At 41.3% G+C, this 22,950-nt stretch overlaps 3 protein-coding genes across 7 annotated transcripts in view; all 3 read left to right on the top strand.

Moving 5' to 3' along the window:
• The first annotated feature begins 3,003 nt into the window (after positions 1-3,003).
• LOC118119157 (pyrokinin-1 receptor) lies at positions 3,004-6,568 on the top strand. The gene is made up of 6 exons (XM_035172872.2): positions 3,004-3,156; positions 3,344-3,440; positions 4,308-4,513; positions 5,128-5,349; positions 5,446-5,623; positions 6,162-6,568. The coding sequence occupies exons 1-6, from the start codon at positions 3,007-3,009 to the stop codon at positions 6,566-6,568; spliced, it is 1,260 nt and encodes a 419-aa protein (XP_035028763.1). The 5' UTR covers positions 3,004-3,006.
• Positions 6,569-7,632: 1,064 nt separating this feature from the next.
• LOC118119519 (rho GTPase-activating protein 19) lies at positions 7,633-14,198 on the top strand. Its single transcript, XM_035173605.2, has 11 exons — positions 7,633-7,724; positions 8,034-8,287; positions 9,072-9,152; positions 9,662-9,871; positions 10,004-10,230; positions 10,350-10,436; positions 11,127-11,192; positions 11,558-11,773; positions 11,864-11,959; positions 12,242-12,355; positions 12,803-14,198. Exons 1-11 carry the CDS (start codon positions 7,678-7,680, stop codon positions 12,806-12,808), a joined length of 1,404 nt encoding a protein of 467 aa, XP_035029496.1. The 5' UTR covers positions 7,633-7,677; the 3' UTR covers positions 12,809-14,198.
• Positions 14,199-18,592: 4,394 nt separating this feature from the next.
• The window catches only part of slit1a (slit homolog 1a (Drosophila)), an 89,878-nt gene continuing 85,520 nt past the window's right edge, over positions 18,593-22,950 (top strand). For 4 of the 5 annotated variants that reach the window (XM_035172682.2, XM_035172685.2, XM_035172684.2 and 1 more), the window contains exon 1: positions 18,594-19,354. In XM_035172682.2, the coding sequence (XP_035028573.2) occupies positions 19,146-19,354 (209 nt within the window). In that variant the 5' untranslated portion in view covers positions 18,594-19,145. Of the gene's footprint in view, positions 19,355-22,950 lie in introns of all 5 variants that reach the window. The other variant, XM_035172683.2, reaches the window with a different exon arrangement.

A 22,950-nucleotide genomic window follows, 5' to 3' on the forward strand; every position in this document is an offset into this window, starting at 1 on the left:
TTATGCTTCAGTGTGTTTTTCTCTGTGGTTGTGTAAAGTGATGATGAGTGTTATTATCACTCCACTGCTCTGGTCACCTGAATTGCTTATAATATATTTATACATACATACATACACACACACATATATATCTGTAAGATACGCAGTATTTGGGCCACTTAAAGCCAAACAAATTTAAGATCTTGAGAATAAGGTCATTAAGTTATAATTTTGTGTAATTTTCACTTCAGCTACCCCCATCCCTGTAACAACAACTCCCCAGCTCCCCCTCGCAGACGTCTGGACTCCACAGCCGGATGGAGATGGTGGACAGCTGTACGTTCCTGGGGGTCCATCTAAATAACAAACTGGACTTGTTAGACAACACTTAGGCCCCCTACAGGAAGAGACAGAGCAGGACGTTAGGGTTAGGAAGTATTAAATTATCTTGAAGACTCCCCCTTGCTTCATCCGTCGACTGGGCAGTTAAAGGCAATGCACTGGCCGAGGGTTAGGGTCAGGGGGGTTGGGCAGATTAAACTGGAAAACAGGACAAAGCTGGAGATGCAAGTGGAGCATAATTTCAAAATAAAACGGAAAAAGGAAACAGAACTCAGAATGGAACAACCAAACCGAATGGAACAACCAAACACAAACCCAAATCCAAAACACAAGGAAAAACATGATGGTGTCAATGATCTTAAAATGCCCATAAACAGAAAATCCAAAACGTTTACTCTCTTTCGGAGTTCAGGGCTCAGAGTCATGACAGGAATATCAGAAGATCAGCCCGTCGCCTGCATTAAAATAAGGAATTTGGAGCATGATGTTATATTACACTTTCATGTAAATTTTACAAACAATGAAATATCTCATCTTTTGTGGAGAACAAATTGTTTGGTAGTGGTCGACTGCAAGGCTATTCGTGATTACATCAGTGTTATTCAGATGGGTCTCCCAGTTTCTCAAGAAACTGGGAGACTGGATCCAGAAGGAATGGAACTCAGGCAAGTTCTCTTTGCTGCTTATTTCCTAAATTTTCTTGTTACGATAAATTACAACTTTCTTCTCATTGTATTATGAGTTTTGTAATTAAATCATCGTCTTTTTCTTGATTTTGTTTTCTTTCTTGTAATATTATGGCTATGTTCTCGAGGTCTTACAATTTGTTTTTCTTTAACGTGGCAACAGAATGAAGAGTTGTTCATGGTGTATACTGCTTACTGTCTTAGCTGAAGTCATTTAGCCCTGAGGATTCCTGACATTGGTCATGATGGTAGATGAAAAGGTTTATTTTTAAGAGGTCCGCGGAGACTAATGGGTCTAATTGAGATTCAATTCCCATTGTACCGTTCCCCAGTCACAGCTGACACTGGGTGAGAGCCTCAGTAAAGAGAATGTTATATTAATTGGCAGCCGGGGTTATTAGCTTTAAGTGCTTTTTCCAGAAGCTGCCTATGTTGCAATTTAGCTTCTCTCAATTTGATCGCCAATCTTGAATGTTAGTTACTTTTAATGCATACAGTTTTTTATGATGAATAGGTTTGAATCCTCTATGTGGGGACAAACAACTGCACACACAGTTGCATATGGTAGTGGAACATGTAGTATCGATGGACTCCAGTTTCCTGTTCTTTGTAATATCACAACAGGAGTTTTGTGAATGGCTCGCTCCAACCGAGCAGGATTGTCAAGTGACAGAGCCGAGGAAAACACGTGTTGCAAAGAATACGTGAAGGCTATCTCTTTGTTGGAAAATAAGACAAAATGAGACATTTTTAAAACAATTCCAGTTTTGTGATGTGTCATTTGCAGTGTAGCAATAAACTGCTACCATAGAAATCTAATAGTTACAGTTAAAAAAGTCCTCGAATGGAATAACGTTTTTAACCCAGCCAGGAGTGCTCCCTGATCTACGTATGTGCATTTTAATGTTTGGGCGACAAAAACATATATATCAACCGTTTTATGATTTTGTATAAGCTGTTGTTATGACCATATGTACGTGGGGGCAGGAGGGGGCAGAGCAGGAGGGGGAGACAATGAGTGACTGAGAGTCACAGAGAGTGAAAGAGAGGCTGTGTGTGTGAGCGAGGGAAGGAGGGAGACAATCACTCATTGGTGCTCGTGGACAGAGTTGATCAGCTTCATCCTGCATTTTCATCGGTGGAAGGTAAGTCTACTCATATCTGATCAAAACCATTACATTTAAAATATACATTAGTAAATGTAAAACTAGAATCAGCATGATTTTGTAATATACAGACTCTGCTGTCAGTGTAACAGGTTGTAGTGTGTGTGTGTGTGTGTATGTGAGAAATGTTAATTGAACATTAGGAATCCTGTCACACTCCTCTTAAATTACCCTTGGATGTTTGACAGATGAATATAATAGAGTGCTGTGCATGCTGTGCTCACTAATTGGTCTATTTTCATAGTTATTTAATTTACCCTAATTTATATATTAAACTGTCAATTTGTTCTCAAACAAGTGGTATTATTTGTTCTGATGGAAAAGGAGTTTGTGTGTTCATTTAGGATAACTGAATGAAAATAGTCATGTGTATGCTCATTGGTCTCCTACGTAATTCTTGCCCATGTCTATTATGCACTGAAGGACATGGTTTGTGTCACTGACTATCATCTGGATTTTATTGATTTTGTATGGTGTGATATAGAAATCATATGTTTAATATAAGGCATTAGCAACAAAAAAAAACATGGATAGCAGCAGATTCCCATCCTCCTTTCTGGGATCAAGATGCAAGTCTCTCATAAATATTTATTCAGAATGAGAGATCACATGTACAACAAGCAACCCTCTTCCTCATTTGTGCTGAGTTGATGCACAATACCATAAAAAAACGCAGCATTCTTTCACAAAGAGACTTTACTTAAACAATGGCTTCAGACCTAAATTACACACGCTAATATCCAATGTTACAACCTAACTCTGGCAAGACATTGTGATTCAAACGTTCATCTGTTACATGCTTATCCTCCACATTCCCCACCAGCTGCCTGACCATGAACCTCTCCGAGCAGATGTCGATCCTCTTCAGCTGTAACGTCAGCCAGAGTGAGATGCCACAGCTCAACATTGGTGCCACTAAAAGGGAGCCTCTGGCAATCGCTGTCCCCATGACCATCCTCTACACCACCATCTTCCTGTTCGGAGTATGGACATGTAATTTACTCTACGCACTTGACTCACAATCCAATTTTACCCTCTGAATTGCACTGGTACATGCGATGATTATATACTGGTATAGCTGCAACAATTCAGTATTGTGTTAATGATATACTGACAGCAAACCATGTTCACACTGCGACTCACTGAATGCTGTTCCTCTATGCTCCCCAGGTCTTATTCAATGGGGTGAGCATCCTGACGCTGCTCATGGATGCTCATATGAGAGCCAGCGCCATTCGTTTCTACCTGCTCAGCCTGGCAATATCAGGTACACCAGCATTCACTATATGGAAGATCAGTGGCCACAATATTAATCTAAATTATTCAATCAGAGTGAAGTTTCATTTATAACAATTTACCGAAACTGTTTTCATTTTCATGCCTTAAAACATTTAATCATCTTTGCCAAACATAACTCCACTTCAGATATAACTAGAATGGCCCTCAGTAGAGTGCATACCACTGCCCATACCCAACAGCCCCCATAAGTTCAATTAAGCTGCACCAAGATCCATGAATTATACCCCGGGAAAACTGAAAATGTTGAAAAACGCCCCATTTCACAATGTTGAAGAGTTTCGCCTCTCTGATTCGTACCTGCACCAAAATGTAATGGGTTTTCCCCTGCCCCATACCACATCCTTGGACCATGTTTCAAGGAAATCTGTTCAGTTGTTTTTGCATAATCGTATTAAAAAACCAACAAACGAACAAACAGGGCTGAAAACATTTCCCCCTCCATGGTGGAGGTCAGCAGGGGTTTCAGTGTGACAGAATGATCGAAAACCGTGTTCCTGCACTTTTGATTGATAACTTAATACATTTCAGTGTGTAAACAAGGCGAGAGAGACACACACTTATCAAATGCACTTGTCTTTAATGCTTCTAATTCCATTTCCTATAGACTTTGGAGTGCACTGAAAAGGTTTGGCAGTAAAAAGGTATTCCAAACTTTTTAAATTGAATAAAAATGAACAACTTATTTTCCTTTAGTATTGTCAAACCTAGTTTTTGGTAGTCCCTCTTAAACACCACGGCTACAGTGTATTAACCTGCGCTTTAAGGAATCATCCTCAATGCGACTTTGTCATTATGGTGAAGTCATGTCCATCCTCTTCTTCACTTTAACCCTCAGACATTCTGCAGCTGCTGACCATCCCAGTGACTTTGTATCGGTATTACTGGGAAAGCTACCCATGGCGACTGGGGCAATCCGTGTGCAAGGCCTACTTCATGGTCCGCCAAGTGTATTGTGCCACCACAAGCTGGGTCATCATGACCTTCACCACTGAGCGCTACGCAGCCATTTGCCACACCATGTGGTCTGTTTCCAGCCTGAAGGTGCAGTGCTTGCAGAAGAAGCCATTCAATTTCCTCATGATAGTGTTCTTGCAGAATCTAAAGATGAATTACAAGAGTTTTGGGCAGGAAAGCCTCTGGTTTCTGTTTCTTGTTTGACCAATCACGTTTGAGCAGGCTTTGGCAGCCCGCAGTTTACCAGTCTGTGTGGAGAGCAAAAGAGGCAGAACACATTGACTGAAATGCATCAGCAATCAGGTCTTTAATCTGCTTTCATATGCTTTTGACTCAGACTGTAAACGGTGTACAATGAATGGAAGACGGAACAGAGTGTTGGCGTGGGTATCCACTGACTAGGCCGGATACCCCCAAATAGTCGCCATTACCCCTAAAACATGTATCTTGTTCTTACTTAAAAATAAACTCTGCAAGTATATATACCTATAGTAAAAAAAATAATTAACTGCAGACATATTAGGACACAAATATATTTTGGAAAGCTACTTGATTTGTAACCTGTACTCACCAGATTACTTTATTTTATTTATAGTAGTACCCAAGAATATTATGCAATGAAATAAGGGGGGAAATACAGAAGGTGCAATATTCAAAAAACAAACTTTAACGTGGAATTTTCTACCCTCTCTCCTCTGCAGAAGTCCAGGCTGCCATGCCTTCTTTTAGTATGGGTCATTTCTCTGGTCTCAGCAGTGCCCTTCGCTCTGGTCTATGACCAGGCAAGTGCCTGTATCCTGGACTACACAGCCACCACAAGAGAAGACGCCTTCCACGTCTCCACCATGTGTGAGATGGTCGAGCCTGATCCTGCACACATCTACAAAGGAGCTTTACTCCTGAGAGCAGGATTCTTCTTTCTGGTGAAATTATTCGTATCAGTATTTATTATTTGACACATTGCATTTGCTGATCCGCACCAAACACATCAGCCACTCAACCACCCCCTTCTACTACAGGTCCCACTGGTCTCCATCTTCACTCTCTACCTGCTCATCCTGCTCTACCTGAAGAGGAACGGCCATCAGAGAAGAAACATGGGTCTCACGCGGCAGAATCCTGAAGGACGACGAGATATCCAGTGCCATCAGAATGGAAAGCTACTATTAAACGAGAAGAGAGCTCTGAAACTTATGGGTGAGCCATGGAAAATGATAAGTTACATAAGTTTAATGAGCTTTGTAAATCCTCAAAATGCTATGATTGATCTCAGTCTGATGAATGCCACGTAAAGGTATCTGGTCTCTCCAGATGGTGGGACACTGAATTTCCTTCACATGGAAAGTACTTAACACTGCATGACACTCACACACTGATGGTACAACCATGCAAGGGCAATTTGATGACACTGTCGACTGCTTCTTCAAACGTAAAATAACATCAGAAAATGCTCCATACTGCTCCTGTGGTGTAATTATTGTGTCCGTAAGCCCTGACATTCAAATTTGACTCGAAACAGCGTCATTTACATCAAGTAGTTTGCCTAAATGTCCACTGTTATCCTCCCGCATGGAGCCGCATTCACGTTTACATGCCCTTTAAGGACACATGGACATTTTGATGTCTTCCACTAACTAGCTAAAGAAGCTACTAAGTGCAAATGAATTGCTCTGACATATTGCAGTAATGTTGGTTACATATACTTGAGCTGCATTTTCTTTGTTTTGTTCCCCAGGGGCAGTCGTAGTGGCCTTTTTCGTCTGCAACTTTCCAGACATTGCCTCGTCGCTGATGCAGGTCTATGTGGTCGTGTGGTCCGACACCGTCCTCTCTGTATACACGATCCTGAAGTCGTATTTGTCGCTTCCACTGTGGTATATCAACGGCGCCCTGGACCCACTTCTTTTCTGCATCTCGTCCCACATATTTCGCAGAGCGTGCTGGAGAACTCTGGGCAGGCTCAGGCCTTACTGCTACTGGAGGCATTGGAGCGTGTCTAGGCTCTGGCAGAGAAGCTCTACTGAGGAAGCGAGCACCTCAGCTAGAGAGAGGATCAGTGGTAAATGCTCTGGAGAGCAGATAGACAAAAAGAGAAATAGAGTCACTAACAAATCAGATCAGAGCATCAAAGACAACCATTAAAGCCCCTGTCAACATAAGCTGCAACAACAAACACTCTGATTTGTCTTTTAGCATGTCTGATCCTTGGATTAGCCGAGAGCAACGCTTATTAAATTGGATGATGAGTGACACAGATGTGCTGCTTTACATTTTTAATTATGACTAATTCAGCCTGTAAGTTTCTTGATGTACAATTTATTTCAAATATGCATTTTATAGATTTGTGAATCTTGTTGTATTTTGCACTGCTCATAATAAATTGAATGTCTGTACATGCAGTGGAGTTAATGAGTCTTCTGTGTTGTCAAGGCACAGGCAGGAGACATGATGAAATACATTAGGCCTCTTCAGCCTGATGTTGGTTTGAATCACTAGAATCAAAATCCTTTGACGAAGCTACATTGTATCTTAAAGTACGGTGGCCGACATGCAAATAGAAGAAACACGTGCAAATTAAAAAAACAAGTTCATTAATTTTGACAACACATGCACTCAAAAAAGTCACAACACATGCGTACACAGAAACGCGCTGCAGAAATTGTAGAAAACAATTTTATAAAACGAAACGTTTCCAGGGGATGCTAAAAAGTGATGAACCTGGCTGTAGCTTAAAGCTTTGTGATTTTCCATCACCACTGACGAGTAGCAGACTTCAATAACTTCTTATGTTACTTAAAATCTGTTCTTTTGTATAAATTACATGTTGACATGTTTTATTTAAATTGGTGGGCACAGTTAATAATACTACTTAAGACTCACTACTTACTTACGTTTTAATCGAGTAGAAAAGTAAATGTGGTACTTTTACTTTTGTTAACATTTGATCACTGCCTGCTAAACATGCTTCCTAGTACAATAAATACATTTTATGACTCAATACTATGACAATGTTGTTGCACAACAACAACAACTAAATAATTTGACCTTTGTGTGAATACAAAATTACTGTTGTAATTTCACAAGAAGAGAAATCGGTCCAGTTACCATCACTTCCTGCTTTTTAATCCACAAATTACAACAGCTGTGTGGAGGAGATCGCCCCTCCCTCCGTGTGACGTCTATACAGTTACAACCAATCACAAACGCGGGGGAGGGACTAAAAATGAAACAGCGGAAGATTCAAAACGAAGATGGCGGCTGAAAATGTTCCCCAAAACAATCACAAACTGGGCCGGAGGTACAAACTTTTCTTATATTATTACGACAAATTAAGACATTAGAAAACGGGTGTATGAATTGCAGGATTATGGGACCAATACAATTGAAATGAGTTAATTTGTTACTACTCTTTCAGCAGTGTATCACTTCACCAGACGTGTTAGCTAACGTGGCTAACCTAGCAACAACGTTTTACACGTTGGCCCGCTTACTCAACATGTTTTATTCATATCTTCCGTTTTTATTGCTTCCTTGCTCATCAGCTGTGAGCTTTGTTGTTCCTCTTCATGTCGAAGCCCAACACAGCCTCCGTGTTTATCTGTGACAGGGGGACAAGATGCAGTGTGTTCAACAGTCAAGAGAAGCCGAACGCGAGCCAGCCGGTGATCTTCAACCCGGACTTCTTCGTGGAGCGACTGAGACACGAACATCCGCCGGCCTTTGCGGATCTAATACTCAGCAACCTCACCCGGCTCATAGACCTCCCGGGGGATGAGTTCGCCCAGCTCATCGGGGAGTCTGAGCCCAGGGTGCCCTCCTCCAGCGGCTTCCTCCGCTCCTTCAACTTCCTCAAGCGAAAAGGTGAGATCCTCACTGTCACGTTGTATAAAACTAAATTCAAGTTAAATCATCAAGTCATTGCTTTAGAAATGGGTACAAAAAACTAGAAAACGGCTCTTCAAACACATTTATACACATTAATCGAAATATGGTCTGAGGTTTCAAAATATAGATATTGTAGACATAATTAACAGTAGGCCTATAATAATCAGAATTTCTCTTTGTGATTACAACAATATGGGTACAAATTATATTAAAATTATCTTACCAGTCCCTATCGCTGATTATCAGAATAAAATTCTGCATTATTTCTTTTAAAGACAACAGTGAAGGTTGTGGTTATAACTGTTCTTTATGGATAGAGAATGACTTGTTAAACGACAAACATTACACATCTGAGGTGGGTCAATTATGTGTTATTCCCCCTCACTGTCACAATGCATACATATTATATCTATACATTTGACTTTTGTTAAATTGCTAACAATGAAAGTTATGTAGTGATGATTATTTATTTTATTTTATTGCCCAGTCCCAGCATTGATTATGCTTGTTATTTTCTCAATTATCTTCTGGTCTAAAAAACTGACATAAAACATTTAAAATGCCAGCCTCTGTATCTCTCTGCACACAACACCTGTTTTCATTTTTTTATTTTCAAAGTTGTCTTGATTCAATTCAATGGCACTTTCCGCGGTCCATGTGATCTACGTGAAATTATCACGATTGATTGGTGAAATGGAATTAATGCATTTTACATACAAATGAGACCAATAGTCTTACTGTGCTATTTGATGCTTTTCAGACAAAGGAGTGGTTTTTGGTGCGCCGTTAACTGAAGAAGGGATAGCACAGATCTATCAGCTCATTGAATACTTGAGTAAAAGTGAGTATCTCCTCCGTGCCGTTCAGAGGACAATGTCATCCAAAGCAGTTTGTGATATTATGACTACATACATTTTGCATGTGTGACCTCAGAAGGAAATTAATCTCTCACTAAAACCGTGTTCGTGTTACAAAAACACCACTAAACAATAACCTGATTTAATTAGTTATTATTTAGTCAAATGACTTGATAAGCCTGTATGTTGTACTATTTGTTCTGTAACTTAGCTGGAGAGCAGCAAAGGCAGTGAGGTGATGGTTTATTTCTAGAAAGGAATGATGTCATTCACTGAAAGTGGACACTGGGAGCAAATGGTTGAGTCAATAATTTATCTGAAAGCACTTTGCTCCTGCTGTCCTTCTCTTTCCATTTCGTTCACTCTGTCTCTCTCCTCACTTCTGTGTCTTTGTGTCTCCTTCGCTGTGTGTCTGCGTCTACACACTGCATCTCTTCTTTTTTCTCCCCTTCTCTTTGGCTGTCTCTCACCATCTTTCTCTCCCACCTCACAGACCTTCAAGTGGAGGGGTTGTTCCGTGTGCCAGGCCACAGCCTAAGGCAGGCAGCCCTGAGGGAGATGCTGAACACTGGCTCAGAGATAGATCTAGAGACAGGAGACTTCCACCCCAATGATGCAGCCACACTGCTTAAAGCCTACCTGGGAGAGCTGCCAGAGCCGCTGCTCACACAGAGACACTATCATGCTCACCTGAAAATTGGAGGTACTAGTTCAATTTTACGGACCTTCTTGTTGCAGCTCAAGATGACATTAAATTAAAATGAATATAACTTTGAGAAATGAAAATAATGACTCCTTGCTCTTTGGTAATAATTCCGTTTTCCGCTGTGTGCAGAGCTCACCCGCTTTGACGAAAAGGGGGATAAAACCAGCGTGTCTGACAAGGAACGCCAGATTGAGGCATTCCAGCTGCTTTTCATGCTGCTCCCATCAGTTAATCGCAGCCTATTGAAGCTGCTACTTGACTTGCTATACCACACTGCTCGCAATCAGCACGTCAACAAGATGTCTGCGATTAATCTTGCCACAATGTTCGCTCCACAAATCATCTGGCCGAAAAATGTAAAGACCTTTTTGATAAAATTTATTCTAACCTCCAAAGTGTTACAGCCCAACTATATCTCCATTACATTTGCAGTTAAATCAATGTTACGTCACTTTTTTCTATATATATTTTGCAGGTAATGGCATGTGATCTTCAGGGAAGCATTGAGAAACTGAACAATGGCATAGCGTTCCTCATCAGGCACTCACAAAAACTGTTCAAGGTAAGCAGCTTTAAAGCCCGTTTCTGTGGAAGTGTGGTGTTGCTTATTTATAATCCTTGTACATACTGAAAACTAATTGCAACATCATTTTTTATCGTTGCATTTCTCTCACAGACAAGAAAGCTTACATGAAGTGTCTTTTTATGTTTGTGCTCTATTATTAAAATATACAACAAAACACCGATGGCTCTTTTTAATAAGATTTTTTTTTTGAGTAGATAATTGGATGCCATTTATTTGACTGCATATACAGCACATCACAGCTATGTGGCAGAAATGTTTCCCCATTATCTCTGATCTCTCCTTTCAAAATGTACGACACATACATCCTCCCCTTCGAATGAACCCTTCATGACGAGTGCTGGTGTTGCCAGGCTTACAAGAAATGCAAACGTGGTCAATGTGAAGCATACAGAATTAACATTTTTAAAAAAATAAGAAGAAAGGGTGATTGTGTTTCCAATGTGTGTTTCTCAATTACGCACCTTTTAGATCTTGATGATTAGCGTAATTTCTTTAATGAGAATACATTTTATTTAATTTTCTTGGCCTTTAATAAACCATGTGTTTGCACGAGAATGAGAACCATGAATTTCTAAGTACCAGTTGTGTCCATTTCTGATCTATGTTAATTCTTCACAATAATGTTTTAATCAGAGGGTTTAACGTGCTCATTCACTCTCATTGCAGGCGCCTGTGTATATCAAAGAATATGCCCGCTTATACTTCACAGGATCAAACTCTCTTCAATCAAAGGTGAGTTTCTTTTCTATTTCTAACCAAGTTCATCTTAATGAAAAGAGTGTTTACGCTGCATTATGATTATTTGTAAAGTTACTGTCAAAGCTCCCACAGCAACATTTCTTTTCTTTTCTTTTCATTTTTCTTTTCTTTTGAATCTGTTAACTTTGTTGTCTTGTTAATTTTAGGTACTCCGTGTCTAAATTCAGAATCTGTTATCTGCTGCTTTGCACTCTAATAGACTGACTTTCTTAGAACCTTGAAATAAAACTCTGGACCATATTTGAATTTTGTTTCTTTCACTTGTTTGTGCCTTGTGAGACTCTGCTTCTGTAAGATAACAGAATTTAAAATTGTATGTAATGTCCGACCTTTTTTAGGACGACTTGACGCTCTGTTCTCGAAGCAAAGATGGGCCGATTGCAGCGGTAACGCCTGCACCCCAGTCTCCCTTCACACGATCTATTGGAAGTGAGGTCAACAGCACCACCCAGTCACCTGAGACTCAGCGTTATACTGAAACTGCTCTAAGAGAGCTGTACCAGCAGGTCAACAACATGCCCGAATCTGCCAAGAAGAAGAAGCTCATCAGACAAGTATGGTTGTTCGGTCTGGAGAATAAGATTTAGATTAAAGTTCTTCCAGCCCAGTCCATAAATGTGTTTTTTGGGGGGGTTTTTGTACAGTTTGAAAAGCAGCCTTTGCTGACACCATCGGCCGAGTCTCGCACACCGTTCAGCAGGAAACACTGGCGTTCACGCTCTCTGGGTGGAATTATCAAGGTTTGTAGACAGTTCTCCTGTGTCAAGTTACAACTTCACTTTTCAGCCTTGTAACTATTTTGTTCTGACCTTTCATGCTCACACAAGTTTTTTTTATTTATTATTTGTGATGCTGTTGAACAATGTTTTGATAAGTAGACTGCAAACACATGTAGAGCAGTAAGTTTGGGATTAAGAAAATGCATTGTGCATATTTACAAGGTCTTAATGTGTTGGTTCCACTACAGAATGTGTACATAGTAATATTCATCCCCCAATAGTAACGTTTTGTTTATAAAACAGAGGAAGGTGTTGGGAAGCCAAATATTGACAGAGAAAGAAAACGGCAAACAGCAGACTCCTCTCCGCAGCACTTCTGTTGATGGCCAGGGAACAGAAAACACCGGCTGTGACCAAGTGAGTATTTCCCTGTTACACCATAAAACAAACATTTCAATCAAGTCTTAGCTAATAGCAAATGTCATCACCCACCACTGTGGTCGAGTAGGCTACAACATGCACATCTATAATGCCAGGATGAGTGTCTGTTACCTTTGCTGTTATAACCGAGCCATCAAAACTGTGAATTTGTCTCTCACATTCCCATTAATTATCATGTTCATGTATGGAGGAACATTGAAGTAATAGTTCTCTTTTATTTCAACCAAAGCCAATCAAAACGTCCAATTTTCATAGTGGGTCAGACTGATTCATTCCTAAATCTGTCATCAACCAGTGAATAGTATGGTTGCAAGTGTGGCCTCACTTTGACTTGCTTATATTACTAATGATGCCTGATGTACACGGCTCGAGGATTCAAAATGACCTAATCCTTTATTTTCTCTCTCTTCCCATCTCATTCAGGATTAATCGTCTTTAAAAGAATGTGTCGTTTACAACAAAGAAATCCCCAGTGTAACAGTTATGTTGGGAGCATTAAAGGACCTTGATGCGCTGACTCAAACTAAACAGTGTAATCCACTGCACTGCTTTGTTTTGACACCATGTTTGGAACTGTTCTCTGCTGTTTTTAGTTTTTTTTAAAGTGAGTTTGAGTCTTAAAAGTTGTTACGATGGCAAGGAAATCCCCATATCAATCTGCAGACTGGACGTTTTACTTGCTATGCAACATGAAAGAGGTTAATGGACGAAAGTGAATGTCATATGCTTTATTGCTATAGGTCAATTTAATACAATTTTTCGTACGTTCATTAGTTCCCAATTTAATACAATTTTCGTGTCCATTTATGATCTTAAGCATGCAAATAATATGCATTTACACCTGTGAAATGTCAGTATGTAGTTTTATCTCCGACTGAAATATGTTTTTATTTAATTTGCGAACCTACTTGTATTTATTTCTTATTGGTCATCTGGCTGTTTCAAGTCCAGGTGCCCTGTGCATTGGATGATTTCGTACGATGTGATCTGCAGGCTTTTCTATTTAAATGTTACATTTGCTTTAAAGTTAGAGTAAGTTAAGATAGACTCTCACAGTCATCGCAGGCTGTTGCAGACGTTTATTAGAGAAGTGGTAAATCCAGAGATGTGCCTTAATTGAATATGTCTTGCTTTACTGTATAACAGTTTTTATTCAGCATCAACTTACAGGGGAACTTATTCCCCTCAAGTTTTCAATAGCTTTAAGAGTATACTGAACATTTTTATGAAGAATCCATTCAAGTGTGGGTAAGTTAGGGAGTGAAGACTAACGGGGAAAAGAAGAATAAAGGATGGGGGATACTGAGTGAAAGGCCAAAGGACCAGCTATGTAGATATATTTGGGTGTCAACACTGATTCTTTTAACTACTGCTTCTTTAAACCATATCTTCTCTTTGCATCTTTATATTTCAGTTTTCTCAGGATAGTTTGGATTCTTATGCAACATTATATGCAGCTTTGTATGCATGTTTTCAGTTATTCAGTTGTGGTTTATTTTAATTTGTTTTTATATTTTTATTGTCAGTTTTTATCTTATTTTCAATGGTTGGCTAAATGCAAGTGTAAATGAGTCTATTGCCTCCTATTGTGGTTGTCGACCCTTTCTGGGAGAATTTGAGCCATTTTTGAATCCTTGGTGTCTTACGCTTCTAGCAACTGGTTCAAGTTCAGTGGTGTCTGTAACAAGCTGTCGCAATTGAACTATAATGTGATAACTAGCTCATGATCAACTTAATTGACCATGTAAACAGATGTTATTGATAATGATCCTGCTGTGAAGCTATGCAAGTCGCTGTGATTAAAAGACATCAAGCAGTTTTCTGTCGTCTGTCATTTTTTCTTTTGAAATGTCAGAATGTGCTTTATTAGGATGTATAATAATAAACCTTCATTAATAAACCTTCTGAAACGAAGGCCTGGTGTTTTTCATTTCCTGCCGCCAGAAACTATGTGATGCGACTTGCAACCACAGGGTGATGCTGTTTAGTTGCAAAAAAAATTCAGTTGGAGCACCGAAGGTAGAAGATATGACGTCTTAGAGAAAAACATATTATATATATTGTTTTGTTAAATACCATAGTATGTGAATGCTCACTAAATAGCAATATAGGAAAAAAAACTATTAATTAATTGAACTGAAACACACAAGCCCAAGGAGCGTTGCATAATAAAACTCTTCCCTTAAATACCTTAAATCTTACTTTCTGTTTCTCATTCATACAACTTGTAGACTATTACGTGGCTGTGTCCGTTGCAGAAAAATGGAGAATCGGGAAGAACAATTTTTAAATCAACATTTGCAACAAAATTAAAATTAAATAAAAAAATAATTACCAGACAGCCACCAAAGCAAAAGCTTAAACTTACCCAGGGGTCTGTTTGCAGAAAACTGTTTGCCCAAATTGAACTTATTCTATGGAATTGGAGGATGAGTGGGTGGATAGTAAGGGAATGCAGCTCCCCACAATGGGAGGAATTTCTCAGTGTGTCATTATGGTGTCCATGTCAATGCATGTTTGGTATTGTAAGTATATGTTGTAAACGTCTGTGAGAATGGGTCTGCTCTTTCTCATGTTCTGTAAATATACAACAGCGTCCAAGTTAGGAATAGTATTGTTTTGCAGCCAAAAATCCAGACGGGTTATATTTAGCATTCCTACTCCACAGTGAGCATGATGACTGTAAAATGAGTCAGACTGTACTGTAATCAACTTAACATTATCGGGTGTGCACACAAACCCACAAGTACATATGATGACTGGATGGGATTTTACTCTAAAACGTATATACGGTAGAATTCCTTTCAGAGGGAGCTGATTGGACAGAAAAATCTGATTCGAAATCTTAGCCAGTCAATGTCTGACACTGAAACAAAATTGAGAGGGCTTTATTTTTTACATTGAATAAATGTCTTATTATTCAGTATATGCCTAAGGACATATCACCTAAATGGACGATCTTGGCTGCACATACAACCACATTACAATAGTTAGTTTTGCCTAAAAGTTTGAATGATAGACAAAATGTAAGGACTGTGAGACTATCAGTGGTTCACAAACATTTGCTTTAAGCATTAACTACCAGCATTAATAAACAATTTACATTCTGAGATCACTTTGTATTATCCTTGGATGAAAGATTAGAAATTACCTCCTTGTAAGTGACTTTCAAATGTTGTTCCTCATTACATAAAGTTCATTTTGTTTTCGCTGATATTTAATCCAGTAAAAACATCTGTGTGATAAAGTCCCACAAGGTTGTTCCTCAGTCCTCCGGTAATTTATAGATATCTTGGCAGTTTGTGTCAATATTGTTTAAATGTTAGTTTTTCAATATGAAAACATGGTCCCTTAATTCTAACTTGGTTTAATGGATTTTTTAAACATAGGTGACTGCTGTAGAAATGTTGATTTAAAGCTGAATTTTCTACTTTAACCATAAGCCATTGCAACGTTTCTCACCATAGCTCAAACAAGTTTAGCTACAACTCATAGTAACGGATCATTTGTGTTAAAATAGACAAGATAATAAATTTAAAGTTAACACACTTTCGTAGACTGACATAGTTTTGTGCTTCGACACTTCTCTCGTGCAGGAGTTTCTTTTCTTCCTTTCTCTCAAGCGCACAGCTCCTCTGTGAGTGAAATACAAATAACTTGGGTTGAAGCGTGCTGTGGAATTTTCTGGATGCCAGATTTGGCTTCTTTCTATTTTCTCACTCTTAAGAGGAGCATTTCAGTTTTTGTGTGGCGAGCATGCCGACGTTAACCGATTCATTCCCCTATTCAGCCACGAGCAGCTGCCAGCTTCGTCTCGGTGCACGTTTGCCTCCTTTATTTCTAAATGTAGGTGCAAGCTTGTTTGTTGCCCACAGCTCCGGCAGCACTGTGCATTTTTTGAACGTGGTGTTATTCCCCATTAATTGCTGTTGGTCCTTCATTTGAGTCGAGAGTTTGTGGGGTCTCTCTCTCTCTCCCCCAGACTTAATGGAAATTGCTGCCATGCCGTCCCACGTCTTTGAGAGCAGCAGAATAATTCCTGTTGTGTATTTGTGTGCATTCCTATCACGGCTGTGAGAGAGAAGGGACTTCACCCCCACCCCCCATTACCGCTAAACACCACTGTCTCCTCTTTAATTAGCCATTCATAGGAGGAAGATCTACGCTGCACTGACACTTTTACTGGGACAGATGGAGCTTCTTTTCCCTGAGGTGTGTATTTGTGTGTGCACCTGAATGTTGCACATATATGCATACGCACATGTTTTCGAGTTAGTCGAGCCTAAAGGCAGGCGGATGATCACAAAGTCAAATGTTTCGGCTTGCATCTTCCCTGCCGGTTTCTCTTTTCTCTTTGTCAGTTAAAGTGAATGGGATTCTTAGGTCTGTGGGACTGTGCTGCTGTTTGTGTTGGGAGGGATCCACCCCACTGCAAAGCCCCCTGCGGAACTAGACCACATATCAAGTGGCTTTAGCCGAGCTGAGACAAGGCAGGTTTAAGGTGAGCTGTATATTCGTATGCCACAATTTTCTATCAATATAAAAACTCAGAGTATTCACCAAGCACAAAGTAAGGAACAAATCAGAAATTGGACTAGTTTCTGAGTGACTCAGAATCAAGGATTTTTCAAGAATCCTTTATACACCACAAAAACAGTGACGGGGAGACTGCACGAACACAGACACATGCTCAAAATCTGTCTCGGTTGCCATTTTTGCGAAACGATTTCAAGCATCTTCCTTACGTGTGAGCATGTCAAACTATAGTAATTTATATTTATGCATAACAGGAAAACAGCCAAAGCATTCACTATTGGTTTTGTGCCTTTCAGCAGCTGACACAGCATTAATCAATGGTGCTTCATTAGGAAAGGGATCCACGCAGACTCACAGATACCTGGGATCTAATAATCACACATTGGTTCAATAGAAAAAATCTGCGCCACAGACCGAAGTGAAGAAGTGCTTATTGTTCTTCTTTCCCCTCGGTAACTGCTCACTTTAAACTGGTTTGATTAATTGAGCGGATATAACTGCGAACAATGCACTTTGAACTGAATCATAAAAACAAGAGGTCCGCTTCCTGAGCAGAATACTGAATGCTAATTTGCAAAACCCACAAGCTGCACTACAATATGCATTTGGAAAAGTTTCGTGAAAGCTACAATTACACTGTCAACAATGGCTAGACTCTAATACATCCCCTGTTTTAACTAGATGTCGACCTTTACCGAGTGATATTTGTTCAGAATTCCTTCAGAATAAATAATGGGCCGCAGATGCTGCTTATCATGAAATCCCCCCCCCCTTCTCAACACAGTCCCGTTTATGTCTCGATGCTCTCAGTCCATTTCAGGGAATTCACGGTCCTGGCACTAAGGGGGGGATTGTGTGCCAGTTCCTCCAGGAGCAGAGCAGGTATGGCTGTGAGTGAAGCTGTTTATATTTTCATTTGTATATGTATATATATGTGAGGATATAATCTCTGTTCCTGTACCCATGCTGCGCTTAAAATATAGTGTTGACTTACTTTTTATGGCTGTGGTCTGCCTTCCCAACAAATCATGAATGTGTGCGTGCGGTTGTGTGTATTTCGTGCTTTTTCACTCCAGTTTCATGCTGTAGCTTCTGTGTGTGTGTGTGGCCACACTTGATCTACACGTTAAGACCCACACTTAGGATTATTTATTCCTGCTTTTTTGCCTCCGAGGACCGAGGTGTTGATTCCTATCTTCCCCAGTGGATTCTCCTTCGTTACATGTACACATTCACACACACACACACACACACACACAGACACACACAGACACACACACTCGCGGAGCCCAGTCTCCCCGCTGCTTCTCCCTTCGGGCTGGGGTTATGCAGTGTCATGTAGGTTAGGTCTCTCTCTGGGGGGTTCGCCTGGAGGCAAACCTGAGAGAAAAGGATTGGAGTGAGTGAAATAAAGAGGAAAAAAAAAAGATACTTGGAGGAGTAGATTTGTATTGTGAATAGAATCAAGGGAGTGAAAGACGGATCTCAAGAATGAGAGTTCAGGCAGGGTTCTGGGGGGGTATGATGTGTGAGGAGGGAGAGGGGTGGGGGAGGAGAGGAGGGGCAGGGGTGGAGTCGGGGGCTCTGCTATTTGTAGATCCTTGTGATGGATGACTGGTGTGTGTATGTGTGTGTGTGTGTGTGTGTTGAGAGAGAGAGAGAGAGAGAGAGAGAGAGAGAGAGAGAGAGAGAGAGAGAGAGAGAGAGAGAGGGAGAGAGAAAGAGACTGGCTTTTTTTTCTTTCTGCTCTTTCCTTATTCCCTCTCTCTTCAGGCAGGCAGAGCAGAGCGGGACTGAGTGAGAGCAGGACAGAGACGCAGACGTGTGCACGCCAGAGCACAGCAACTCCTCAAAGACAAGAAAGGAGAAGAGTTTGCAAGGAAGAAGAAGATTAAGAGAAAGAAAGAAGCCTTTTTTTTTTTTTTACATCAACAAACTGTGCTGGATATCAGACCTACATCAAAAGAAATCTAGAAGAGCAAAAGGATTTGTTTTGCTTCACAGCAAAAAAAGGAAAATATTAGCATTTGTGACAGATTTCTTTCTATTTATATTCACCACATATTTAGAATTATTCTAGAGGACTTGTGAGGTGTAGCAGGACTCTTGGTTTTGCAGAGAAGCAGAAAGAGAGAGGAAGGTGGACAGAGAGAAGTAGGGGTTTGCTGAAGAAGAAGAAGAAGAAGAAGAAGAAGAAGAAGAAGAGGAGCAGGCTGCAGTGGTGGTGAATATGCCTGTTAGAGGTTGCAGTTTTGGGGCGGACATGGGCACTCGGGTCGGGCAGCCACTCTGGATGTGGGTGGTGATGCTCTCTGCCCTGCTCATAGGCAGCGCCAGTGCCTGTCCAGCCCTGTGTGCTTGCAGTGGCACCACAGTTGACTGCCATGGACTGGGTCTCAAAACCATGCCAAGGAATATCCCCCGCAACACTGAAAGACTGTGAGTACCATCTGCACTCTGCCTCGGTGTGTGCGTGTGTGTGTGTGTGTGTGTGTGTGTGTGTGTGTGTGTGTGTGTGTGTGTGTGTGAGAGAGACAGAGAAACTCCCTAACTGACCCTCTCTGCTCTTTTCTCACCGTTTCCTTGCAATCTTGTAGAAGTGCACATGACTTTGCTTAGACCAAAAGAGAACAATAGCCCTGCCCATAACACTGTGTGTGTGTGTGTGCATGTGTGTGTTGTGTGTGTGTGTGTGTGTGTGTGTGTGTGTGTGTGTGTGTGTGTGTGTGTGTGTGTGTGTGTGTGTGTGTGTGTGTGTGTGTCAGTCACTGGCATTCCAGTCAGGTATAAATAGGCATGAGGGACTGGAAAGAGCAGGAGCAGATGTGTGCCTTTCACATGTGTCCATAATTTACTTACGTGCTTGCTCATGCTTGCTGTATGTTTTTTATATTTCTGTCAATTCTGAAATTAAATATATGGAGTTTAATTTTTTGCTCCACTATTTTAATGTGTCAGAGTTTAAAAAGTAAAGTTTGACTGACTTGTTTAATTTGTATTAAATCAAATTGTGAGACAACCAGATTTGCAGCCTGGTCTGTGACGAGGATAAATTCTGTTCTGCTTGGGAATATGTTCCCCCCCACATATCAGGAGTCCTGTCTGCAGGGCGCTGTGTCTCTTTTTATCTCCTTTCTTCCCTCCATTCGCCCCCTTTCACTTTCTTCCACTCCTGGGCCAAAAACTCCCCTCTCTCCCCTTCTCATGCCCCCTGAACACTCGCTCCGCGAATTGTTAAATCATGTAGAAAATTAAGCAAATCTGCTACTTAAGTGAGTCTTGCAGGAGGATCACGTAGCTGTCTTGTAAAACCAAAGGGGAGGACGGGAGAGGGAGTGAGAGGTGATGCGGGAGCCGGCTCGCAGAGTGGAGTTTCTCTGTCTTTTCTGACATTCCTCTGAAATATTCATCAGTAAATCAGAAGTGAGGAGTGCAAGGGGAAATAGATTGTTCTATTTCAGCTTTTAGAATATCAGTCCTGAATAAAACATGCGGTGGGAACGGAGGAGAGAAAGCCTGTGTCAGAGGCAGCGTTGGCATAGTGGGAGCTGGCTGCATATTTTATGCTTTTCATATTTAATTTCTAAGAACACCTTTTTTTTTCCTCGCTTAGCAGTCGGCATGTTTCCGGGTTTAGTTATGCGCACATGCTGGTTCAACACTGAAGCAGAGAGGAAACATGGTCATTTTGTGGTTTCCTTTTACATGAATGGCCATTCACCCTGGAAATATACTCTGCCCCTTCGCTCAAGAGCATTTCTGTGTCTAAAGTTGTTTGGGCATTCAAAGGTCATGTACAGCAGAGGATTTTATCGCTGTAGCATCTCTGGACATTTTCAAGCATGTCTCGCACACTCAGGATGCTGCAGTTGAAACATGGTGTGTGTAGAGATCATGTGCAATTTATTCCTGGGTCCCTGCCTTTGTGTGTGTGTGTGTAGTGGTGCATGTACTGTATTAGCTGTGTGTGTAGGTCACACAGAAGATAGCCAGCCTCCGCAGAGAGTAACTACATAACAATGGAGACTCTCGTGTTTTTTTTTTGCGGGCCATTATACGCGGTGATTCATCAAGGTGATTGTTGCGAGTCAACACAGCCCTCACTGCCCCACACGATGGTCCCATGTGCACGGTTAGATTTATGTGTATGAATTTGGGAAATATGTGTTCATGTGAATGAAATTGTGCAGCTGCTACTGAGGTCAAACATGAGTAATGAGCAAGTTAAGTTTATACAGTACGTTGTCCCAGACGTTGGTGCTTTTTATTGTAGAAATGTATTGGAAGTACAACGATTTCAAGTGTATCACGTTGCAAAAATGTACTTTAATGGAAGGAGAGGGTGTAGTGTAAATGCTGGGAAGAGAAGCAGACAAGAGGAAGCCGAAAAGGTTGCACTTAACACTGTGTAGCTGGTCCGTGGTACGTTTATGGAATTTGGCGTGAATGCATATGTGTGCGTTTGTATGCAGGGTGATGCTTTTGAGTGTTAAAGCAGGAGGGGTTCGTTTTTGGAGAAAGTGTGTGTGAGAGTTAGTGGGGTGGGGGGTGTGTATGGAGGGGTGTTGAGACAGACAGCAGAATCCCATTTGCACTTGTCACTTAGGGTTTGGATCAGATCTGACCCCTGTGCTCCTCAGACTGAGGCCTGTAATGAGACGGCGAGCTCCACGTGTTAAAATCACACCCTGCCTCGTACGGGCCACCGGCCGCTCCCTCCCCCTCTACCTCCCTCTCTGTATCCATCCTCTCCCTGCCTCTCTTCTCCCCCGTCGTTTCTTTATTCATCTGCTGTGGCAAAATATCAAATTAACATGGTAATCGCATCGATATCAGACGCGGAGAGAGAATAATCTGCATCTGTGAGGCTGATTAAAGTGACTTTACACAGACGCCAAAGGTTGTTAGTGAAGCTTTTAGGTAGACTGGTATCGACCAAACCTGCAGCTTTTCTCTCTCCCTGCTTTATCGCCTTCTGCTTAGATTACATGTGTCTCCTCTGTGAGTGAGATGATTTGCAATAGCTGTGTGTGTGTGTGTGTGTGTGTGTGTGTGTGTGTGTGTGTGTGTGTGTGTGTGTGTGTGTGTGTGTGTGTGTGTGTGTGTGTGTGTGTGTGTGCGCAAACATGTGTGTACTATCCCCTAATTGCAAAAAGCCAGGGTATTGATGATGAATTTTCTGTGCCAGAAAATACCCTGTGCTGAGATTTGGGGGCATATTGGAGATCATCCAGAAGAGGGGGTGGAGGCTGCACACCATATGCGTGTGTGTGTGTGTGTTTCATGCATGCCTGCATAAATTTGACATTAACTTGTGTTTGTTCAAACACTTGAGCATGTACACCCACATGTGTTTGTGCATGCGTGCAGTGAATAAGTAATGTTCGATGAAAACACATGAGGGTTAGAGGTGTTTGAAGATGGGGGGCTCCCTCGATTCGATAACCATGTATGTATGTATTTGGGGGAGTGGAGGTGGGAGGTGTGTGTGTGTGTGTGCGTGCTTGCGTGCGTGAGTGTGTGCGTGCGTGCGTGCGTGCGTGCTACTTGTGTGTGTGCGTGCCAGGGAATGCCTGTGGTGTTTCTGGCACCAGCACAGAGCTGGTACAACTGATATCTCACCGGCCACCTGATCCATAATTTACACTGACAAGACTGAACACAGCCTGCCCACTACCTGCCAGCTCCGGCTATGTGACGAGACAAAGAAGTGGGGTGAGGGGTGGAGCTGGGCTGGTTGAGAGTTGGACGTGGAGATCCTTCAAGGCGAGGCTGGCACAGTAACTGAAGTGGTTATCGCTAATGAAGGGATTACCGCACAGATTGAAGAGACTTGTAACTTAACCACAAAGCTAATGAATGAACAAGATTATGTTATTTATCATAAAAGGCTAAATAGGTCCAGCCCAGGGGCAGACTGAATTTCATTCAGGTCCTTTCCCCCCCCCAGTCTAATATATCCATCCTCGTAGCCGCTAACCCCGTGAGGAGTGATAATGCCTGGAATGGAAATCATTCAGAGAATGTTTATGTTC

This window comes from Hippoglossus stenolepis, chromosome 12, assembly GCF_022539355.2.
Source record: "Hippoglossus stenolepis isolate QCI-W04-F060 chromosome 12, HSTE1.2, whole genome shotgun sequence".
NCBI lineage: Eukaryota > Metazoa > Chordata > Actinopteri > Pleuronectiformes > Pleuronectidae > Hippoglossus > Hippoglossus stenolepis.

What these genes read in the sequence shown, in the direction of transcription:
- LOC118119157 (XM_035172872.2), top strand. Translation starts at nt 3,007, where the DNA reads ATGAACCTCTCCGAGCAGATGTCGATCCTCTTCAGCTGTAACGTCAGC. An exon ending in GAGCAGGATTCTTCTTTCTG is followed by an intron (nt 5,350 to 5,445) that starts GTGAAATTATTC and finishes CTTCTACTACAG; the next exon opens with GTCCCACTGGTCTCCATCTT. An exon ending in GAGAGCTCTGAAACTTATGG is followed by an intron (nt 5,624 to 6,161) that starts GTGAGCCATGGA and finishes TTTGTTCCCCAG; the next exon opens with GGGCAGTCGTAGTGGCCTTT.
- LOC118119519 (XM_035173605.2), top strand. Translation starts at nt 7,678, where the DNA reads ATGGCGGCTGAAAATGTTCCCCAAAACAATCACAAACTGGGCCGGAG. An exon ending in TGCTCACCTGAAAATTGGAG is followed by an intron (nt 9,872 to 10,003) that starts GTACTAGTTCAA and finishes CGCTGTGTGCAG; the next exon opens with AGCTCACCCGCTTTGACGAA. An exon ending in AGAAGAAGCTCATCAGACAA is followed by an intron (nt 11,774 to 11,863) that starts GTATGGTTGTTC and finishes GTTTTTGTACAG; the next exon opens with TTTGAAAAGCAGCCTTTGCT.